Source organism: Salmo salar, chromosome 25, assembly GCF_965601325.2.
Source record: "Salmo salar chromosome 25, fSalSal1, whole genome shotgun sequence".
NCBI classification, from domain to species: Eukaryota; Metazoa; Chordata; class Actinopteri; order Salmoniformes; family Salmonidae; genus Salmo; species Salmo salar.
In genome coordinates this window covers 37698525-37722687 of record NC_138315.1, presented here as the reverse complement: position 1 = coordinate 37722687, position 24163 = coordinate 37698525, and the positions used below count along the sequence as shown (strand labels likewise).

Sequence of the window (24163 nt, the reverse complement as noted above, 5' to 3'; positions counted from 1 at the left end):
TCCTCTGTATAGCAGAGAGACCATCATGACTTTGAGACATGAACATACATACACAACACCATATGAAACACCAGTCTGAGTGTTGCATCATATCATTGGCCTTACAAGAATATGAGCATTGACTGAATCTCAAAAAACACGCTATTCCCACCCAATTCCCACCCTATTCCCACCCAAATCTCATCCTATTCCCACCCAATTCCCACCCTATTCCCACCCAAATCTCATCCTATTCCCACCCAATTCCCACCCTATTCCCACCCAAATCTCATCCTATTCCCACCCAATTCCCACCCAAATCTCATCCTATTCCCACCGAATTCCCACCCTATTCCCACCCAAATCTCATCCTATTCCCACCCTATTCCCACCCTATTCCCATCCTATTCCCATCCTATTCCCACCCAATTCCCACCCTATTCCCACCCTATTCCCACCCTATTCCCATCCTATTCCCATCCTATTCCCACCCTATTCCCATCCTATTCTCACCCTATTCCCATCCTATTCTCATCCTATTCCCACCCTATTCCAGTAGACGACTCTCCCCACTTGTAACCACCTCAACTCTTTCTCACTCACACTCGTAAGTGTGCAGACAGAAAGGCAGACATACTATGAATATAACATGAAATAAACATAAGCCTATACATCTCAACGTGTGCCACAAAAACACATAACATCGATCAAATCAATAAAGAATATATTTATCCGACAAAATTCGAGGCTCACATATATAAAAAGAACCTACGGTCACATATTAAATCGGAACAGCTCCGTGTTCCGAACCAAACTTGACACACACACTTCATTAATTGTTATAATAATAAATTATTAATTATCAAGACATCTACACATCCAGAGACCAAATTGATTACACAGTTAGTTCATTGTAAGCTAACATCATAGATATGGACACAAAAGTCTGAGATATCATCCATGAAGCAGCGAAAAAGCAGGGATGCAAATGAAAGGCTAAAAGTTAGCTCTAAAACGCTCTCTCAATGTTATATCAACATATCTTCTCTATATGTGTGTAGCTTGGGTATTTACAGCGGTGATCAGAAACATTATGAAAATACAGTGTATGCTGGCTACTGTATATCTTTAAATGTGGGTTAATAATTTCATACAAATCTGTGCATTGCTTTTTAAATGCTAGGCCCTGTATGGAGCATGCCAGACCACAAGGGGGTGCTGTGAGAGGACAGGGAGACAGGGGGGTCAAAGAGTGCTAAGGAGCAGGATGATGTTGGCGCTAAGCACTGATGCAGGGTCAGATGTCCATTCATCACCCTAATAGTTAAGTTTAGCATCAAGGCTTCAGCTGACCTGTTCCTAGATCTGTCCCTAAGGACAACTTCTACCCAAAGTGTTAGAGATGGCTAAACTTGTAATATGGAGCAGGATTAAGTTGCCCATAGATGCTTAACCAAGGTCAGTGTTGCATTGGGGAGGGTAAGCTGATTTTACATAAGTGCTTACTAGAAAATTCCACCTACAACCTGAGTTCCTCAGTAGAGTTGAAGGTACTGTGAGAAAGCCTTCATGGCACAAAGGCAAGTTAAGGAATGGTACTTATTTACGAGAGAGAGAGAGAGAGAGAGAGAGAGAGAGAGAGAGAGAGAGAGAGAGAGAGAGAGAGAGAGAGAGATTTAGTGATACAGTGTGCTAGTGTTGTAGGGATCTTCTGTCCCAGTCTACCAAGGTGCTGTTCGCCCTCTCCTCTTCATCGCCCTACAAACAAACAACCACCACACAGGCTCTTAGACAACTATAGATATGTCTGTATATATAATGTGTGTGTGTGGTCCTCTGTAGCTCAGTTGGTAGAGCATGGCCCAGGATAGTGTGTTTGATTCCCGGGACCAACTGTGCATATGCACGCATGACTATAAGTTGCTTTGGATAGAAGCATCTGCTGAATTTGATATTCATGTGTGTGCATGCTTGTGTGTGTGTGTGTGACAGAGTAGCCACTTACCTGCTCTCCCTGCTACACCATCTCATACTGATTAGCAGTAATGATCCTGGACAGACAGCAGGCCAGCAACATGCCAATCAACTGAGAGAGAGAGAGAGAGAGAGAGAGAGAGAGAGAGAGAGAGAGAGAGAGAGAGAGAGAGAGAGAGAGAGGAAATGGGGGTGATAGATGTGTAGAGACGTGAGATAATTTAACTTTAGATTATAGTGAACTTAGACACAGCACTCCTATCATCAGACAACACATTCTCCATCTCACCTGTGAGAAGGCAATTCCAAATGTTACTCCCGCGATGATGGCCATGTTGGTCTCAAGGAAGGAGGTTACCAGTTCATAACAGCCCTGAAACACAAAAAAACACAGGGGATGGGTTAGTATGTAACATATACGGGATAGTGTGTAACACAGTGGACGGGTAACACACACACAGACCTGCTGGTAGACCTTGGTGTGGTTTATGGTGGTGTTGCGGAGGTCCTGAGGGCTGCAGTCAGAGGAGTTGGAGCAGCAGCTCAGGGGAAAGCCGTTAGCAGGGTAGAACACACTGCCCAACCAGCTGGTGTAGTTGTACACCCCACAGCAACGCAGCTGGAGAGAGACACACATAGACGTGATTACATTTTTGTATTGTTGTGACAATAGTAGTTTTGTTGATGTTGTCGTTGTTGATGTTGTTGTTGGGACTCACGCTGCTTTGGACGTTGTCCACAGCCAGGCTCTTCTCATCCTCAGCATCATAATTCAACACGGCGTCTGTATACGTTCTCAGGAAGGTACCTTTTATCTGTGGACACACACAGCATATGTTTTACTATCCTTGTGGAGCCTTAAAATGTATTCCCATTAAAAGTCCTATTTTCCCTAACCGTAAACCTAATTGTAACCCTAACCCAATAGCCTTTGTCCTCGTGTGGACCTTGGAAATGTCCCCACAAGGGAACATTTTCCTGGTTTTACTATCCTTGTGGGGACTGTTGGGGTACCCACAAGGATAGTAATAAAAGCCCCCACACACATACAGTCTTGTAGAACTAACCTTATGGGGACACAAAATTCTATCCCATTCAAAATCCTATTTTCCCTAACCCCTAAACCTAACTCTTACCCTAACCTTAACCCCAAAACCTAACCTTAACCCTAAACCTAACCCTAACACTAATTCTAACCTTAACCCCGTAGAAATAGAATTTGACCTTGTGGGGACTAACAAAATGTCCCCAGTTGGTCAAATATTTGTTTGTTAATTTTCTTGTGGGGACTTCTGGTCCCAACAAGTATAGTTAAATACGTCCACATACACACACAGGTGATGTATCTCTACTGGCAGGTACTCAGCTGAGAAAGGTCCAGATGAACTGTGGGTAATGCAGTTCAAATAAAGAAACTGACCTCATGACGAAAAACAAAGCCAGAGATCCCAGCCACCAACTCAGCTAGGAACACCAGGGACAAGAACATTACATACTGCAGAGAGAGAGAGAAAGAAAGAGAGAGAAGGGGGACAAAGAAGTGGAAATAAAAGAGAAATAAGCTACATATACAGAGAGGTTGTGTGTGATGGTGACAGGCTAGTGATGGTGACAGGCTAGTGATGGTGACAGGCTAGTGATGGTGACGGGACAGGCTAGTGATGGGACAGGCTAGTGATGGGGACGGGACAGGCTAGTGATGGGGACGGGGCAGGCTAGTGATGGGGACGGGACAGGCTGGTGATGGGACAGGCTAGTGATGGGACAGGCTAGTGATGGGGACGGGACAGGCTAGTGATGGGGACGGGACAGGCTAGTGATGGGGACGGGACAGGCTAGTGATGGGGACGGGACACCCTAGTGATGGGGACGGGGCAGGCTAGTGATGGGGACGGGGCAGACTAGTGATGGTGACAGGCTAGTGATGGTGACAGGCTAGTGATGGTGACGGGACAGGCTAGTGATGGGGACGGGACAGGCTAGTGATGGGGACGGGACAGGCTAGTGATGGGGACGGGACAGGCTAGTGATGGGGACAGGCTAGTGAGAATTATGTGTTATGTCGATAATTAGCACTGTGTTTCTCTAACTACACTCTATTAATCAGCATGAAAACAATTCTTCACAACCCCAGCTGAAGATTCACAGCTCCAGTGTGTGTGTGTGTTTGCCTGCACACTCCTCTTCCTCTCCCCTCACCAGTTTGAGCATCCATGGGCTCCCCCTGCAGGTGGCGAAGCATCCGAACAGGCCAAAGACGATGATGACAGTCCCAGTGCCGATGAGGACATACGGAGCGTTGGTGGTGTTCTCAGCTATCAGAGAGATATACGGGCCGATCATAAACTTCCCCCATACTCCCACTGCCAAGAGGATCGCTCCTGTGATCTGGAGGAGGGAGAGAGAGAGAGAGAGAGAGAGAACAAATAGGGGACATAGATGAGTAAAGGGAGATGATGGTTAGGGGAGAAGAGATAGGAGAGAATATGAGAGAAAGAGAGCGAGAGATGTTGATATCCAGAGGTACACTATTCAGCCAGCAGAATGCAGTGTTGCTTAGGTCTACCGATGGTGCTGAGTGAACATTAGAGAACACCACCATGTTGCTCAACAATGCAGAGCCCTCTTGCCTCTCTGTAGTGTGGGAGAATAAAGTTGCCACTAGACTCAGATATAAGATCAGCTCAGTATAATTGATAGCAGGTTTAAATGTAGATATGTGATCACTAGATCAACCTTTCAGATTGTCCTTTCTGACCAAGGAGTAAACAGTGGTTGTTTCTAAGTGTGAGAACAGAAAGGGGAGTGCAGAGAGAGAGAGAGAGAGAGAGAGAGAGAGAGAGAGAGAGAGAGAGAGAGAGAGAGAGAGAAGGGATGGGGAAGAGTTCGAAGGCAAATGGATATGTTGATATTTTCCTGTGGAACACGACACACACACACACACACACACACACACACACACACACACACACACACACACACACACACACACACACACACACACACACACAGAGGGAGTGAATCAAAAGGACCCATTGATCCAGAGCGGGCCGCTTCCTTCTGTTACGCTGCTCTTAGCATTTGTAATGAAGGCCTGTCATAAAGGAGTGTGTTGTGTGAGCCAGCTAAAAGCCCCTGTTCACCAGCTGGGGGGGGGCTGCTTTTTTGTGATGGGTACAGTGGGGGTGCCGATCTGTCAAAGACACTCTACTAGCAAAGCCTGGTGCCAAACCGTCTTCACCCCCCCAGTGCCCCTCAAAGAGGTCCATCTGCCTGGTGCTGCCATACTGCAGGACAGCACACACACACCAGCATGTAAATCAGACCCACATGTACACACACGCACAGCACACAAATACACAAACACAATGTGACATAGTTTATTGGAAGGTGTATGGGCCCAAATGTGATCTAAATGAATTACCATTACCTGAATGAGGTGCAGTGCGGGGCCCGGTTTCCCGATAGCGATTGAACTCAAGGTTCCGAGTGTTTTAACGATGCATCTTTCTTACAACTGCCGAAGATGTAACATACGTTTCCCAAAACACCACACAGAGAGAACGTTTGCTAAAAGGTGCTACATGGTCAATCCGAAGTCTTCATTGGCCGTGCAGCATTTACAGTGATACGGCCTCTGCAGAAGTCAGGGGATTCACACTTCACGGAGCAGCACAGAGCTGTTGTGAAGGAAGTTTTCAAGGAAGTGAGTTTGTGTTTATACAGGACCCCCCCTACCGTCAACCAATCATGTCAATGCAGAGACATAAGGAACCCTCTGCATTGTTACAACATTTGGGAGGCGCACAGCAATGCGTTAGTGCTGGGCTGGGCCAAACACGTTTCAAGTTTTATTAGTGGTATGCACAGGATACACATGGTATACACAGTCCAACAAAATGCTTACTTGCACCAGTGGAGGCTGCTGATGGAAGGATGGCTCATAATAATGGCTGGAATGGAGCAAATGGAATCGCATCAAGCACATGGAACTAATTCCACTCCAGCCATTACCACGAGCACGTCCTCCCCAATTAAGATGCCACCAACCTCCGGTGACTTGCAGGTTCCTTCTCGACAATGCAACAACAATAAGAAATAATAAAATATAAGAATACTACGAACATAAAGAAAATGTCTCAGTATTTTGGGATGGAAGAACACTGGGAGAGGAGTCAGAGACAGAGACTGCTTGGCTGACAGGGCCAGAGTTAAATGTCTGTTACCATGGAGACAGTCTGTCTCTGAGGTGCTGCAGTATCCAAGCAGAGCTCAGCCTGAACATACAGAAACCCTCCCTCTCCTCCTCCTCTCTTTCACACTACAACCTTGTATGAACAGCAGGTGACAAAGCCCCTCCACCCCATAAGTCTACATGCACTCACTGCTGTCCAAACCTGGACTGTTCTTTACTAATTAAAAGACTGAGGTCTTTAGAGACTGAGGTCACTGAACTAAATCAATAACATTTCCCTCTTATCTTGGAATATGTTTATTTCTTAAGCATTCATAAGTAATGACTCCAGTACAGTCCAGAGAGCTCAGTCTAGTAATGACTCCAGTACAGTCCAGAGAGCTCAGTCTAGTAATGACTCCAGTACAGTCCAGAGAGCTCAGTCTAGTAATGACTCCAGTGCAGTCCAGAGAGCTCAGTCTAGTAATGACTCCAGTACAGTCCAGAGAGCTCAGTCTAGTAATGACTCCAGTACAGTCCAGAGAGCTCAGTCTAGTAATGACTCCAGTGCAGTCCAGAGAGCTCAGTCTAGTAATGACTCCAGTGCAGTCCAGAGAGCTCAGTCTAGTAATGACTCCAGAGAGCTCAGTCTAGTAATGACTCCAGTACAGTCCAGAGAGCTCAGTCTAGTAATGACTCCAGTACAGTCCAGAGAGCTCAGTCTAGTAATGACTCCAGTACAGTCCAGAGAGCTCAGTCTAGTAATGACTCCAGTACAGTCCAGAGAGCTCAGTCTAGTAATGACTCCAGTACAGTCCAGAGAGCTCAGTCTAGTAATGACTCCAGTACAGTCCAGAGAGCTCAGTCTAGTAATGACTCCAGTACAGTCCAGAGAGCTCAGTCTAGTAATGACTCCAGTACAGTCCAGAGAGCTCAGTCTAGTAATGACTCCAGTGCAGTCCAGAGAGCTCAGTCTAGTAATGACTCCAGTGCAGTCCAGAGAGCTCAGTCTAGTAATGACTCCAGTACAGTCCAGAGAGCTCAGTCTAGTAATGACTCCAGTACAGTCCAGAGAGCTCAGTCTAGTAATGACTCCAGTACAGTCCAGAGAGCTCAGTCTAGTAATGACTCCAGTGCAGTCCAGAGAGCTCAGTCTAGTAATGACTCCAGAGAGCTCAGTCTAGTAATGACTCCAGTACAGTCCAGAGAGCTCAGTCTAGTAATGACTCCAGTACAGTCCAGAGAGCTCAGTCTAGTAATGACTCCAGTACAGTCCAGAGAGCTCAGTCTAGTAATGACTCCAGTACAGTCCAGAGAGCTCAGTCTAGCAATGACTCCAGTACAGTCCAGAGAGCTCAGTCTAGTAATGACTCCAGTACAGTCCAGAGCGCTCAGTCTAGTAATGACTCCAGTACAGTCCAGAGCGCTCAGTCTAGTAATGACTCCAGTACAGTCCAGAGAGCTCAGTCTAGTAATGACTCCAGTGCAGTCCAGAGAGCTCAGTCTAGTAATGACTCCAGTGCAGTCCAGAGAGCTCAGTCTGGTAATGACTCCAGTGCAGTCCAGAGAGCTCAGTCTAGTAATGACTCCAGTGCAGTCCAGAGAGCTCAGTCTAGTAATGACTCCAGTGCAGTCCAGAGAGCTCAGTCTAGTAATGACTCCAGTGCAGTCCAGAGAGCTCAGTCTAGTAATGACTCCAGTGCAGTCCAGAGAGCTCAGTCTAGTAATGACTCCAGTGCAGTCCAGAGAGCTCAGTCTAGTAATGACTCCAGTGCAGTCCAGAGAGCTCAGTCTAGTAATGACTCCAGTGCAGTCCAGAGAGCTCAGTCTAGTAATGACTCCAGTGCAGTCCAGAGAGCTCAGTCTAGTAATGACTCCAGTACAGTCCAGAGAGCTCAGTCTAGTAATGACTCCAGTGCAGTCCAGAGAGCTCAGTCTAGTAATGACTCCAGTGCAGTCCAGAGAGCTCAGTCTAGTAATGACTCCAGTACAGTCCAGAGAGCTCAGTCTAGTAATGACTCCAGTACAGTCCAGAGAGCTTAGTCTAGTAATGACTCCAGTACAGTCCAGAGGGTTCTGTATGGTAATGAGTGGAAACTAACACGAACACTGCATTAATGATTCAATCTCAGATCTCCCTCTGTACTGTAGCTGGTACTGTAGCTGGTATTACATACTGTACAGTATTTTGCCAATCCATCACTGTTAGAGGCCTTGCTGTTCTCTGAGTGTAGGGAACTGAACAGATAAATCAACGAGGCTCCATCTCCTGGCCTGTGTGTGGGCTGGTACTAATGTCCATGCAGAAGAGCCTGGACCGTCTGCCATCATTATAAGAACACTGCCTAGATAATGCTTTATTCCTCAAACCAATTATTGCTGATATTCACCTAATATCTTATTTACCAACAAAAACTTGGTTGTTTCTATAAAACAGAAGAAAAAAAATTGTTAGCAGATTATCATACATTACCATATTACCAAGGGATTTTGAAGTCAACTTTTTTCTGGAAAATCTTTTAGAAATATCTGATGAATTATAATATCTTCATCATGAGTTATACCGTTAGCATGCACGCAGGCACACACACACACACACACACCACAGTTATGCCTACACAAAGAGATTTCCTTACCCACACACACAGTCACGTGTTCATGGCAGCGTTTCTGTGGTGACAACAGGATGTTGTATGTGTGCTCTTCTCCAAGGGCACTGAGAGGTGAGTTCTGCAGTGTGGTGTTTGCAGACATACCTTTAAATTGTGTTTTTTATTGCAATGTCAATCTATCTATCTATCTACAGTGCCTTCAGAAAGTATTCATACCCCTTAATTTATTCCACATTCAAAATTAATTAAATATACTTTTTTTTTTTCACCCATCTACACACAATACCCCAGTGTTTCCCAACTCCAGTCCTCCAGTACGCCCAACAGCACACATTTTTGTGTGAAAATGAAAATGAAATACAGAAATATCTTGTTTACATAAGTATTCACACCCGAGTCAATACATGCAGTGGTGGAAAAAATACCCAATTGTCATACTTGAGTAAAGGTAAAGATACAGTAATAGAAAATGACTCAAGTAAAAGTAAAAAAAGTCACTCAGTAAAATTCTACTTGAGTAAACGTCTAAAAGTATTTGGTTTTAAATATACTTAAGTATAAAAAATAATAGTAATTGCTAAAATATACTTAAGTATCAAAAGTAAAAGTATAAATCATTTCAAATTCCTTGTATTAAGCAAACCATACAGCATCATTTTATTTTTATTTTGTTATTTACGGATAGCCAGGGGCACGCTCCAACACATAGACATAATTTAGAAACGAAGCATGTGTTTAGTGTGTCCGCCAGATCAGAGGCAGTAGGGATGACCAACGATGTTCTCTTGATAAGACAATTTTCCTGTCCTGCTAAGCATTCAGAATGTAACGAGTACTTTTGGGTGTCAGCGAAAATGTATGGAGTAATAAGTACAGCATTTTCTTTAGGAATGTAGTGAATTAAAATTAAAACTGGTAAAAAATATAAATAGTAAAGTACAGATAACCCAAACGACTTAAGTAGTACTTTCAAGTATTTTTACTTAAGTACTTTACACCACTGAATACATATTATAATCACGTTCGGCAGCAATTACAGCTGTGAGGCTTTCTGGGTAATTAAGAGTTTTCCACACCTGCATTGTACAATATTTGCCAATTATATTTTTCAAAATTCTTCAAGCTCTGTCAAATTGGTTGTTGATCATTGCTTGACAACCATTTTCAAGTCTTTTGCCATAGATTTAAGCATATTGTCACGTTCTGACCAGTAAAGGGGTTATTTGTTATTGTAATTTGGTCAGAGTGTGGCAGGTTGTGTTTGTTTTATGTGGTTCGTGGTTTGTTGGGTTATGTTATTATGTAAGAGGGGTGTTTGTTTAGAGTGTTCCGGGGTTTTTGGTCATTGTTCTATGTTTTGTATTTCTATGTTGTGTATTTCTTTGTTGGCCTGGTATGGCTCTCAATCAGGAACAGCTGTACTTCGTTGTTGCTGATTGGGAGTCATACTTAGGTAGCCCTTTTTTTTCACCTGGGATTTGGGGGTTGTTGTATGAGCACCTGATTGGACTGTTAGTGGCGTTCGTTTTGTATACGTGATTTGTTTGTTTTTACTTGTTCACATTAAAAAGAATGAGTATACACGTTCCCGCTGCGTTTTGGTCTGATCCTTACGACACCCGTTACACATTGAAGTCAAAACTGTAACTCGGCCACTCAGGAACATTCAATGTCTTCTTGGTAAACAACTACAGTGTAGATTTGGACTTGTGTTTTTGGTTATTGTCCTGCTGAAAGGTGAATTTACAGTTAAAGTCGGAAGTTTACACCTTAGCCAAATACATTTAAACTCAGTTTTTCACAATTCCTGATATTTAATCCAAGAAAAAAAATTCCATGTTTTAGGTCAGTTAGGATCACCATTTTATTTTTAAGAATGTGAAATGTCAGAATAATAGTAGAGAGAATGATTTATTTCAGCGATTATTTCTTTCATCACATTCCCAGTGGGTCAGAAGTTTACATACACTCAATTAGTATTTGGTAGCATTGCCTTTAAATTGTTTAACTTGGGTCAAACGTTTTGGGTAGCCTTCCACAAGCTTCCCACAATAAGTTGTTTGAATTTTGGCCCATTCCTCCTGACAGAGCTGGTGTAACTGAGTCAGGTTTGTTAGCCTCCTTGCTGGCACACACTTTTTCAGTTCTGCCCACAAATGTTCTATGGGATTAAGGTCAGGGCTTTGTGATGGCCACTCCAATACATTGACTTTGTTGTCCTTAAGCCATTTTGACAACTTTGGAAGTATGCTTGGGTTCATTGTCCATTTGGAAGACCCATTTGCGACCAAGCTTTAACTTCCTGACTGATGTCTTGAGATGTTTCTTCAATATATCCACATAATTTTCCTTCCTCATAATGCCATTCTATTTTGTGAAGTGCACCAGTCCCTCCTGCAGCAAAGCACTTCCACAACATGATGCTGCCACCCCTGTGCTTCACGGTTGGGATGGTGTTCTTCGGCTTGCAAGCCTCCCCCTTTTTCCTCCAAACATAACGATGGTCATTATGGCCAAATAGTTATATTTTTGTTTCATCAGACCAGAAGGACATTTCTCTTTGTCCCCATGTGCAGTTGCAACCTGTAGTCTGGTTTTTTTATGGTGGTTTTGGAGCAGTGGCTTCTTCCTTGCTGAGCAGCCTTTCAGGTTATGTCGATATAGGACTCGTTTTACTGTGGATATAGATACTTTTGTGCCTGTTTCCTCCAGCATCTTCACAAGGTCCTTTGCTGTTGTTCTGGGATTGATTTTCACTTTCCACACCAAAGTACATTCATCTCTAGGAGACAGAACGCGTCTCCTTCCTGAGCGGTATGACGGCTGCGTGGTTCCATGGTGTTTATACTTGCGTACTATTGTTTGTACACATGAACGTGGTACCTTCAGGTGTTTGGAAATTGCTCCCAAGGATGAATCAGACTTGTGGAGGTCTACAATTTTTTTTCTGAGGTCTTGGCTGATTTCTTTTGATTTTCCCATGATGTCAAGCAAAGAGGCACTGAGTTTGAAGGTAGGCCTTGAAATGCATCCACAGGTACACCTCCAATTGACTCAAATGATTTCAATTAGCCTATCAGAAGCTTCTAAAGCCATGGCATCATTTTCTGGAATTGTCCATGCTGTTTAAAGGCACAGTCAACTTAGTAAACTTCTGACCCACTGAAATTGTGCTACAGTGAATTATAAGTGAAATAATCTCTCTGTAAACAATTGTTGGAAAAATTACTTGTGTCATGCACAAAGTAGATGTCCTAACCGACTTGCCAAAACTATAGTTTGTTAACAAGAAATGTGTGGAGTGGTTGAAAAATGTGTTTTAATGACTCCAACCTTAAGTGTATGTAAACTTCCGACTTCAACTGTATCTCCCAGCATCTTGTGGAAAGCAGGCCGAACCAGGTTTTCTAGGATTTTGCCTGTGCTTAGTTCCGTTTCTTTTTTATGCTGAGAAACTCCCCAGCATAACGATTACAAGCATTACCATAACATGATGCAGCCACTACTATGCTTGAAAACCTGGAGAATCGTACTCAGTAATCTGTTGTGTTGGATTTTCCACAAACATAACCCTTTGTATTCAGGAAAAAAAGTGAATTGCTTTGCCACATTTTTAGCAGTATTACTTTAGTGCCTTGTTGCAAACAGGTACATGTTTTAGAATATTTTTATTCTGCACATGCTTCCTTCTTTTCACTCTATCAATGAGGTTAGTTTTGTGGAGTAACTAAAATGTTGTTTATCCAACCTCAGTTTTGTCCTATCACAGCCATTAAGCTCTAACTGTTTTAAAGACACACCTGGACTGAGCGGTTTCCTTCCTCTCCGGCAACTGAGTTAGGAAGGACGCCTGTATCTTTGTAGTGACTGGGTGTATTGATACACCATCCAAAGTGTAATTAATAACTTGACCATCCTCAAATGGATATTCAATGCCTGCTTTTTAATTTTTACCCATCTACCAATAGGTGCCCTTCTTTGCAAGGCATTGGAAAATCTCCCTGGTCTTTGTGGTTGCGTCTGTGCTTGAAATTCACTGCTCGACTGAGGGACTTTACAGATAATTATATGTGTGGTGTACAGAGATGAGGTAGTCATAAAAAAAATCACGTTAAACACTATTGCACACAGAGTGCAACTTGTTAAGCAAATTTTGACTCCTGAACTTATTTAGGCTTGCCATAACAAAGGGGTTGAATACTTATTGACTCAAGATATTTTCAGCTTTTCATTTTTTATTAATTTGTAAAAATGTCTAAACATAATTCCACTTTGACATTATGGGGAATTATGTGTAGGCCAGAGACAAAAAAATCCCAAGTTAAACCATTTAAAATTCAGACCGTAACACAACAAAATGTGGAAAAAGTCAGTGTGTGAATAGTTTCTGAAAGCACAGTCTAGCCTTGTCTTTATATTATAAACATCCTTCCATCCATTGTATCGATATTCAGGCCAGAAGCTAGATTAGATTGTGGGTTTGTCTGCTTTCAATATAACTGATGTCATCTGTTTAAAATCAAAACCCAGGCTCAGGTAGGAGGAAGTGATGATGTTGCTATTGTGACGCATCGACCGATGTAGAAGGTTGCCCTTAGTCCCAGATCTATTATCAGATTACACTAACAATCGGAACCATTACCTAGGACAATGAAGAAAACATTGGATTCTGTATCAGTGGCAACAAGGCAATATCTAACTGATAAAATCCAATGCAATCTGAGAGATTACACAGAAACCAGCAACCATGACAACACTGACAAAACCAGTCCCCAATACAATAGGACACACAACGGATGACCCCTTTCCCACCAGTCCCTAAAAGAGAAATCATGAGTTCTATTTTTAACAGGAACATTAAAACATGTCAGTGTTTCACATACCCTACCGGCATAGGCACCACTTCAAACGACACCGTGTGAACTGGAGTCTGAACCACTCGCCGGAAGACATCAGCTGTCATGACAAGCTGACGACAGTGAAACTCAGGAACTAAACTATCTGAAGAATTTCAAACCACCACCAACAACCACCCCGCTGACAGCCCATCCCTAGTTCCCCCGACCCCCCGGAAATGAGACGAGCTGTTGCCCTGCCCCGGGGGTGAGACCACTGATCCAGTTGGCTACTCCTTCCTGCTGGGGAGATGTGATCATATGCAGACTAGGGTGTGGAAGCGTTAAGGCTGCTCTGACTGACCGGACTAAATATAAATGTTAGTATCTATGACAGGCACTAAATGCTTGCTGAGAGAGACATGTACAGCCTCTGATTTTCTTGTCTCACATGTAAATGCTGATCCGAGGCCAGATTTGAGTTATACTGTATGGCCTTGGGGGTTCAGGTTAAGACTGGGGACAGGGTCAACTGATCCCAGACCTGAAGGTCTAGGAGGAGCACTGGGAGAAAAGGGTCCATATCAGGGGATATCTTTACATGAAACGTTTTTTTGATATTCTAGAGAATACAAACCATTTCCAATGCATATTTAGAGTTTTGTGGATATGCACCATATCTTTTAGACATATATGATATTGGGATTACTCCAAATATCACACATGGACATTTCCTATGGCCACATATGGACTCATTCAATATCCTGCGATATGTGACATCCTATTTTCGCTCTTCATGTTGACAAATACTGACTGTATACATCGCATATCTGTTTTCAAGATATGAAGCTATATTGATTCCAGATATGCTTCTCTTGGCTGAGGTCCATATCCGGATCTTGATATGCTTTTTATCTGCTGAAAATAAGAACAATTTCTGATTCATTTCTGAGTTTTCAGCACATGCTCAATAATTTGACAAATATAAAATCCATATTTTTCTTTCATGCATTCCCTCTGGATATCATACATGGTATTGCCTTGACTCATTAGATATCCTGGGATAGGCCTATCTGGACATCTTATTTGTTCGATATGATGACAAATACTGACAGAAGGCCTACATAGTATATTTTCTCAGCACATAATGCATATGCTCTTGACTGAGGTCCATATCAGGATCTTGATATGCTTTTTGATATGCTAAATAATGACAATCTCTGACGCTTATTTGAGTTTTGAGGACATGCTCAATAATTTGACAAATATTAAATCCATATCATTCTTTCAGACACTAGCTATAATTGTTGTATTCCAATCTGCATAGAGGCGCCCGCAAACCGCAAACTAAAAACACTAACTGGTAGCCTAGCAACAAGAATCAGGTATTTTCTGCTATGGAGTTCGAGCTGTCATTTTTTGCATTTGGGCACCACAAATGAGTGTGTAAATAGTATGTGGTCGCATGGACAACTGGAGAAAAAAAGTGAGAAGCTCTTCAGAAAATATGTCAAAGAAGTTAACGCTAAAGTGAGTAGCTAATTTGAGATTTTATTTATCTTAGTAACTACAATAAAAAAATTTAGCTAATTTGGCCAGCAGCCATTAGGGCTAGCTAGCTAGGCTTGAAAGGGGGGTAAAAGCTAACTGGCAGCCTAGCTAGCTAACAAATAACGAAATTGCCTTCCCTTCAGGGAAAAATATTTGTACCCCATATCAAACCTCAAGGTGACAGCTAATGTTTTAAACAACATTTAGGCATATTTTGTTTTAGTGATTAATATAAGCTATCAAGCAAACACATTTAATTAGCTAGCTAACTAGCAAATTGGTTAGCTAGCTAACGTTAGCTTGTTTCAGTTCGTTTTGTTATGAATGAAGCATGTATAGTAGCTATCTTGTGGTATGGTTATGTGAAATGACAATAGTTTCTTTCAATATTGACACAATTTAGATTTTATGCATTGACAGTTTTGAGTGGATCACAGCCCAACACCACAGTGCCGGTTTGCACTGCGCGGGACCGCTGTTGACGATTCCAATCAGCATCCATGTCCATAACAAACAGGGCAGGGTATTGAGGGTGTACACGTTTTATTTTCTGTAAAATAAATACAATTCATTTTTTTAGCAAAGGTTGGTCTACGTTTGCTTCTTTACAGAAAACTGTTTGTGATTGGAGCTCTGGATTTGATTGCTGCAATTTTTAAACATAAATAGCAGAGATGTGCTTTGGAAATAGCAACTTGGATTAAATATGACGACGTCTGCCTTTCCGTGCCCTGTAGCCTACTACTGAATATTGTGTAAATGCATGCTCAGATATGTCACCTTCATGTGAAGAAGCACAATGATTTTCGGCGCCTGAACAGGTAAAATAATTTGGGCGCTGGACATTGATCATGAGTCGGATTTAGTTCATTTTTGATCAGACAATTACATATAATATACGAATATCTATTGAGAAAGTTAGGTAATGTGGATTCGTTCATGCCTACGTATAAAGGCTAAGATATGTCAGCATGTTGACACCCTTTCCGGAGTTAAAATATTCTAGAAATATATAAACGGGTGCATGCGCATCGGGTGCATGTCTTGAATTTATCTCATGGCACTCCCGATATCTCCCTGGACTCATGGTTGAAGGGAGATGTCTGAGGTCAGGATTGGATGCATGTAGAAACTCCCATTACGGAGAATACCCTAGCTTCGTATATGAAATTAAGGAGACGCGTATCTGGAGCATGTCTACTTATATCGAATGAAATATCAGATGAAACATAGATAAAGATATCCCCTGATATTAACCCCTTTCGCCCAGTGGAGCATTCCTCCATCCTTGTCTAACAAAGATCTCCCATGATAAGATATGTAAATACACCAGATGAGTTCGTTTACCTTAGGATAGTCTATAGAGGGATTGCTTATGTTTTGCTTAGTTCCCCATCTGACTTGATGCCCATGCATCTGTAGGCTACGGTTTGTCATATAGCCTAATAATATACAGAGGAGTTGGCTAAAGAAACACATGCTATGGTATAACAATGATAGATAAGTCTCAGGAGACATAACAAAAGTACAGAGCTTGTATAAGAGTGAGTCAGTCAAGACAAACAACTTAGCAGGATGCAGACAAATCATTTGAAATGCGCTGTTTACGAAACATCAGGTGCACATCCATGTCGGGACTTTATAGTGCGACCTATGGTCGAACGCTAAATCAATGACAAAACAATTGACTGCAACCTATGCATGCAGTAGACTTGACATTGACGAGTGCACTTGCATGCTGCTTCGCACCAAACGATGGACCGACAGAAACCGTTACATGAGTGGCTGCTGATTTTCCTGTGTCAACAGCCTCGACTGATAACCTCTACCCGTCTCTGACTACAGAGCTGCTGCGCTCTATATAGCCTACGCATGAGCATGACATGTATTGCGGTCAATGACAACTTCGAAATACGGAGCAACATATCGAGACTTCCTCACGCTGGAGTAGGTGACAATGTACGAAATAAGCCAAACGTTACAGCAGAGGATGTCGCATTTCTCCAAGCGTGTGGGGTTGTTGTAAACATGACCCTGATAAGTCATTATCACAAAGGCACAGATGAATACAAAGGCAGAGATTGTCTACAAGAAGACATAAAAAAATATATAAGTACACCCTCGAATTAACTGAATTCCTCGAATTAACTGAATTTATCAAACATATGGAAAAATAACGGTTCTTACGGGTAGCCTACAGCTCTGCATCTACAACGACGGAAGCGTTCTCCCCAAGGCTTACATTGGGGCATGGATAAAACAAGGGTAACGTTAACTTACCCAAAACACGAAGGAGTAAACGATGAGAAGGGTTTTGAGAAAGGTTATCACTGGTTTGGTCTCCATTCTGCCCAATGCCCATACAACAGTAAACTGAAAGGACTGTTTCTACAAGCGTTGCTGTACCGCGACTCTCCGCTGGAGGACTTTCGGCTGCTGCACCGCAGACATTCACAGCGCAGCCGCCAATATATTTTTGCTCCATAAGTAGAATTTGATTGCCCCCCCTAACCACTGATACAGGCTCAGAAATTCTTTCTCCTGAATATTAGGTAAGATTTGTTTTCATAATCTGTTCCTAGACCTGATCTGTGGTTAGGAACAAATACCCGAGAAAATAAGACAGCTCGATTACCCCCTCTGGCGGACCTTTCAAGCAGGTGGGTTTCCAAGGGCAGTAGTATAGAGTTTGAATCAAATGTTTTGTATAACTAACCCAAGTTAGACCACAGCCTGTTGTTTCCAATGAGAGCAAATTAATCATAGTGGGCAGAACAAAAAGGAGGTGGGCCGAACCAAGCACGAGATAGCAAGATCCTATTGGCACGTTCTACTATATATTTGCATATTTCCGTTAAGTAACGCCTGCTCGGTGAAGTGCACAGGCGCAATAACTCAATTTGCCCTTGCACTCCTTCTAAACAATGTTTCTTTTTTTGTTTTACTTTGGCAAAGGGTCAAGTCTACAAAACTTCGTACATTCTATTCGGGAAAAGCTGTATTGAGATCAAATGTTTCATCATAGAGAAAATGTCGGCCAAAATCCATCTCGTGAGATATTCTCAAATTCACACTGTGATATTATCATCATCTTGATGATTCAGGAATGTATCGTGTGTTGGAATAATATGTTGGATAGATGCCGAAAGATTGTTCTGTTTGGTGCCATTGTACTGGAATACATGCAAATTAAACAGGATAAGAGTACAACAAGAACTGCCTTACCGAAGTACAGTACAGGGTCCCTAACGTAAACTGGATCTCTTCCCTCCGAAGTAAATTGTCCGGTGGCGATTTTATGAGTTGTTCAGCAGTCTAATGGCTTGGGGGTAGAAGCTGTTGAGGAGCCTTTTGGTCCTAGACTTGGCGCTCCGGTACCACTTGCCGTGCGGTTGCAGAGAAAACAGTCTAACTTGGGTGACTGGAGTCTCTGACAATTTTATGGGCTTTCCTCTGACACCGCCTATTAAATAGGTCCTGGGTGGCAGGAAGCTTGGCCCCAGTGATGTACTGGGACATTCGCACTACCCTCTGTACCGCCTAACAAGGAACCCAAACCGGCTGCGCACATACGCCATCGTGCATACATTTATTTTGTCCCCTACACCAAACGCGATCACGACATGCAGGTTAAAAAATATCAAAACAAACTCTGAACCAATGACATTAATTTGGGGACAGGTCGAAAAGCATTAAACATGTATGGCAATTTAGCTAGTTAGCTTGCACTTGCTAGCTAATTTGTCCTATTTAGCTAGCTTGCTGTTGCTAGCTAATTTGTCCTGGGATATAAACATTAAGTTGTTATTTTACCTGAGATGCACAAGGTCCTCTACTCCGACAATTAATCCACACATAAAATGGCCAACCGAATCATTTCTAGTCATCTCTCCTCCTTCCAGGCTTTTTCATCATGGATCACCACATAAATTAAATCTAAACTTTCATGGTATTACCACAAAAACCGGCAAAACAGTTGTCTTTCAATCACCCATGTGGGTATAACCAATGAAGAGATGGGAGAGGCAGGACTTTCAGCGCTATCTGAGTCAGAAATAGAAAGGAGTTCTATTTTAGCCCTTGGCATCGCAGACGCTCGTTGGCGCGCGCGAGCATTGTGGGTGCAATAATTGAATAACATGGATTTCTACATTTATTTTGCGACACTCGCGCATGCGACGTGTCCGGTCTGGTCAGCATGTTACGGTCAGATGCCGAGCAGTTGCATACCAGGCGGTGATGCAATGCTACCAAATACAAATTGAGTGTATGTAAACTTCTGACCCACTGGGAATGTGATGAAATAAATAAAAGCTGAAATAATTCATTCACTCTACTATTATTCTGACATTTCACATTCTTAAAATAAAGTGGTGATCCTAACTGACCTAAGACAGGGAATTTTTACTAGGATTAAATGTCAGGAATTGTGAAAAACTGAATTTAAATGTATTTGGCTAAGGTGTATGTAAACCTCCGACTTCAACTGTATATTTCATTGTTTCCAATTTTTGTTACATGTCATCTTTTGGTTCAACCATAATGCATAATAAGCATCAACAACAGGGGAACATATTGGGTGTATGCAGATAAGCTGTAGAAAGAATATATTAATTTATAAGACTTGTTCATAAAAAAATATAACTGTTCATAAGGGCCTGAGATCAAAGTCAATATTCAGACCACTAGGAGTCAATGTTTTTAAATAGGAAATCCAGTAGGTCTTCCTCTGTAGTAATAGTAGGATCTCCATGTTACCTCCTCTCCTTGGTAGAGCAAAATGCTCAATGACTGTGTATTATACAAATATTGACAATGAACATTCATAACTTCAGAGACTCTGTAAATGTGCATTATACAGGAGGTTTTGCGGGAGGTCGATTTAAGGGTTGGGGGGATGCAAATAAGTTTAAAAGGGAGTCGGACAATAGGCTGTAGACTACACTAGTTCATTTAGCAGACAAGATGTTATAGTATTAAGAAAACAATTGAACAAAGCTGAATAAAATATAAATATTTTCTCCAAACAATTTGAGGGAGTGCGCACATGCAGCTATTCTGTGTTGAGCGGTTAACAAAGAAATAGGTAACGTTACTCCTATATGCTTAATTTAGAGTTAATGTAACTTTAGTTGTTCTACAAATGTTGGGCTATATGTTTTGACTTTTAATACATTGTAAGGCTGCATGATGCGAATCTAATGATGATTTGAAAAAAGTTGCTTGAAAGGCATGAGCTCTGCTTTGTTTTTTTTTGCGCAGGCTGTACACACTTTATTAGTCTCTCGTTCACAATTTGACAAGCACTTAATAATGCCTCAAATTTCACAGCAGCATCCTGTTTTTGTCCGTACTGTACCTAAAGAAATGAATACCTTTTGTGGCCATTGTGCCCTTGGCCCAGAGTGCTGCGTTGTGCCCTTCTCACTGAGTGCTGCGTGTGTAATGAACACGATGGGAGACAGAGCTGGTTTCAAGCACAGGGCGCAGAAGGTGTTTATTGTAAAGGACCACAAGAGGAGGCAGGTAGCTGGGTCCATGGGCAGGCCGTGACTTTGCCTTCATCCATGTTGACCCCTCCTGGTGTCAACACGAATCCTAGGAAGGTTACCGTTGTAACGTGAAAGGTGCTCTTCTCAGCCTTGACATAAAGATGATGGTCCTGTAGCCACTGGAAGACCTGTTGCACATGCTGTACGTGTTCTGTATTGGAGTGAGAGTAGATCAAGATAACGTCAATGTACACGATGAGGAACTGGTTGATCATGTCCTGGAAAACTTCATTCATGAAGGACTGGAAGACTGCGGGAGCATTGGTGAGACCATAGGGCATAACCAGGTATTCGTAGTGACCCCTAGCGGTGATGAACGCCGTCTTCCAATCATCCCCACTTTGGATACGGACCAGGTTGTAAGCACTACGTAGGTCCAGTTTGGAGTAGATGGTAGCCTGTACAACTTGTTCTAGTGCGGCCGGAATCAGAGGGAAGCAATTGTTGATGGTAAAGTCTTCCCTGTGGCTTCCCTGTGGCTCAGTTGGTAGAGCATGGTGTTTGTGCAACGCCAGGGTTGTGGTTTCGATTCCCACGGGGGGCCAGTACAAAAAAAAAAAAATGTATGCATTCATACATTCATACATCATACATTCATTCATACATCTGGATAAGAGTGTCTGCTAAATGACTCAAATGTCAAATGTAAGGTCATTGAGGGGTCGGTAATCTATGCAGGGACGGAGACTACCATCCTTTCTTTTCACAAAAAAGAAACTGGATGCAGCCGGAGACGTGGATGGACTGATGAATCCCATGTCGAGGGCCTCTTCTATATAGGTATCCATAGCCTCATTCTCTGGGATGGACAAGGGGTAGATCCGACCCTTAGGGGGCAATGCCCCAGGAAGGAGGTCGATCGTGCAGTCCTCCGGGCGATGAGGGGCAGAATGGACGCCTTTTTCTGGCTGAAGACACTCTGGAACTGGGCATATACAGATGGGATGTGGGTTGGAATGGCAGACTCCAATCCTTCTATAGAGGTGGCTCGACAGGGTAGATTGAAGCAGTTCTTAAAACAGGTGGAAAACATTGGGTCGATCGGGTCTTTCTCACAGGCTACAAGTGAAGACAGACACATCGGGGATGCAAGAGGTGCATATTGAAGATATTGGAATAACTGTCCACATTTACTTTTTGTCAGCCAACAAGATGAATAGGCCTAATGAACAGCAAAAGCACTAGTCTATGTCAATCTACTATCCTCCATAGTACAAAAGTTGACCTATTCTATTCTGTGTGAGAAATAAATATTCCAAACATAGTCTGGGACAGTTGTGGGATGCAATAGATCCCAAATTAATACAACGATTAGCATCAAAAAACAACTTTTGATGAATAGGCCTAATAGATCAAAACATTATCAAAAGTGATTGCAAATGCTATTATGCATGTAATGCTTTTATTATAAAGGTGCATTTTTATGGTGAAAATGATCTTTCCCACACTTGAAACTCACGCACTGCTTATGTATGCCAGTTAGGCTCTAACCCCCTTGTAAAGCAGATTAATGTGCTTCATTTAAAAAGTAATTTGGCCACCTTATCAAAACAAATAGGCCTATATGCTAGGATACGTGCGCGACTATGATTCAAAAAAGTTTCGCGCAAAAAAGGCTGTTTCTCCGATGGGTATCATTCACAAGTGATAATATATAATTCACAAGTGATAGGCTAATATTCTTGATTTAATCTTGTCTTTACATATACTAAATTGTCACGCCTGGTCCCTGATAAGGGAGTAATTGGTTTAAAGGTAAATGATTAAAGAATCCAACCCTGAAACGTAACTAATTAGTAATTAGTAGTTATGTAGCATGTATAATGAATAATTAAAGTACTAAACGTAAGTCCCATAAAGTCTAGTAGAGACCCAGGAGGAAGAGAAATGTATGTGTGTATGAGTGGGCCTAAGAAAATAGTAGACTGTGTTTGACCCGACCTAGCGAGAGAATTTAGAGAAGAAAGAGAGTAAGGTTCCTCTAATCTCGGGGAAAGGAACAGACAGTGCTGGGTAGTGATTAACAGTGGTGAGAACAACGGGGAGGGATAGAACTCCGGGGAGGGATACAACTCACCTACTGTTCGGGTGTATGTATGTGTGTAGGACATCTACTGTTTGTGTGGAGGTATGTGCGTAAGTAGGGAGTGAGCATAAAATGAATGTCTTTGTATAACGGACTTCAGGACGTTCTCTGAATAAACTGTACAGACCTTTTGCATAAGCTGAGTCTTTGACTAATTATTATTAACCCAGTGTCTTACAAACCTTGGGGATTGGTCAAAGCTTATTGATTGTTAGTTATTATCATTGGGATAGAAAATTCTCTTGACAGTCCCGCTCCCCCTCTCGGATGCCCTTCATTACGCACACCTGTCACCATCATTACGCGTAGCAGCGCACATTGGACTCACCTGGACTCCTTCACTTCTCACCTGGACTCCTTCACGTTGTTTATTGCCCCGTCTATATCTGCCTGTTACTCAGTTGGTTCCCCATGTCAGCATTATTGTCGTTATGTCATTTTGTTCCCCCTGTCCAGACGCTGTTCTTGTTTTGGTTAGATTACCATTTTCCAAGTAAATGTTCACTCCCTGTACTTGCTTCTCATCTCCAGCGTCGATCCTTGTACTAAATAATATACAGCTGCTGTGCACTCAGCCACTCGGTGAAGTTTGCTTATGTGGCTCCTCATCAGTCTATTCAAGCAGGGACTGTGGGATGCGAGACCGTTTTTGGTGAAGTCTGGGGCACACTGGGGGGTGGAGGGGATTGTTAGGAGGGTGTCAGGGGATTTGAGGGGGAGGATGAGGAAGGAGGAGAGGAAGTGGGGCCTCTATGCCGCTCTGGAGCGGAGGAAGGGGGGACTGGGGTTATTCTAAGGAGCGAAGTATGGGTATCTTAGAGGTCGTTTTTTTTGTGAATGAGTTATGTAGTTTTGTTTTGTTGTAATATATGGGACACAGAAGGGCGCTGAGCGCCATGTAAATTATTAACACCGGCTGTTGAATGCACTAAATGGTGTGATTATTGATGAGACATTTTTTGTATGCTCTAGCCCCCTGCAAAAGAATGGGGCCAAGCTTTTTTGTTTGATGAATTGTTCACCAGTGTAAAGAGACTGGTTTTGTCAAATAAAAACTGAATCATCATCTGTTCTTATCAGTTTAATATCTGACACGTTCCCTATGTGGAAACCATATTTTAAATAGATTTTTGGAACATTGACCTGGTATTGCAGTACCTCCAGGAACAGTGCACCCCCCTAACGTTGTCATCATGAATCGTATCCCAAGAGTTTTCTTTGCTAGCAGTGTCCCATTTGAACTTGTTATCTGTCAGTTACTGGAAAAAAAGGTATGTATGACATAGCACAACGTTGGCTATTCTCAGACGCTATTTACGTGAAATCAAACTATATTAATGTGCCAAAAAAAATAAGACGCTCTTTTCTGCCCACTGCACACCTGATTGTTTAGCTTAAGG

At 42.4% G+C, this 24163-nt stretch overlaps 1 protein-coding gene and 1 non-coding gene across 3 annotated transcripts; one reads left to right on the top strand and one right to left on the bottom strand.

Moving 5' to 3' along the window:
* Positions 1-1578: 1578 nt before the first annotated feature.
* On the bottom strand, positions 1579-18566 carry LOC106586693 (tetraspanin-7). 2 transcript variants are annotated; one of them, XM_014174239.3, is made up of 8 exons: positions 18351-18566; positions 4153-4341; positions 3374-3448; positions 2673-2768; positions 2417-2572; positions 2243-2326; positions 1985-2065; positions 1579-1737 (listed from the first exon to the last, which is right to left on the bottom strand). In XM_014174239.3, the coding sequence occupies exons 2-7, from the start codon at positions 4294-4296 to the stop codon at positions 1997-1999; spliced, it is 624 nt and encodes a 207-aa protein (XP_014029714.1). In that variant the 5' UTR covers positions 4297-4341; positions 18351-18566; the 3' UTR covers positions 1579-1737; positions 1985-1996. The 2 variants fall into 2 exon arrangements, with proteins under 2 accessions (XP_014029714.1, XP_014029713.1); XM_014174238.3 differs by lacking the exon at positions 18351-18566 and adding an exon at positions 17406-17574.
* A 5190-nt stretch (positions 18567-23756) lies between these two features.
* On the top strand, positions 23757-23943 carry LOC123730602 (U2 spliceosomal RNA). The gene has a single exon (XR_006762038.1). It is a non-coding gene; the product is annotated as a U2 spliceosomal RNA (small nuclear RNA).
* The last annotated feature ends 220 nt before the right edge of the window (positions 23944-24163 follow it).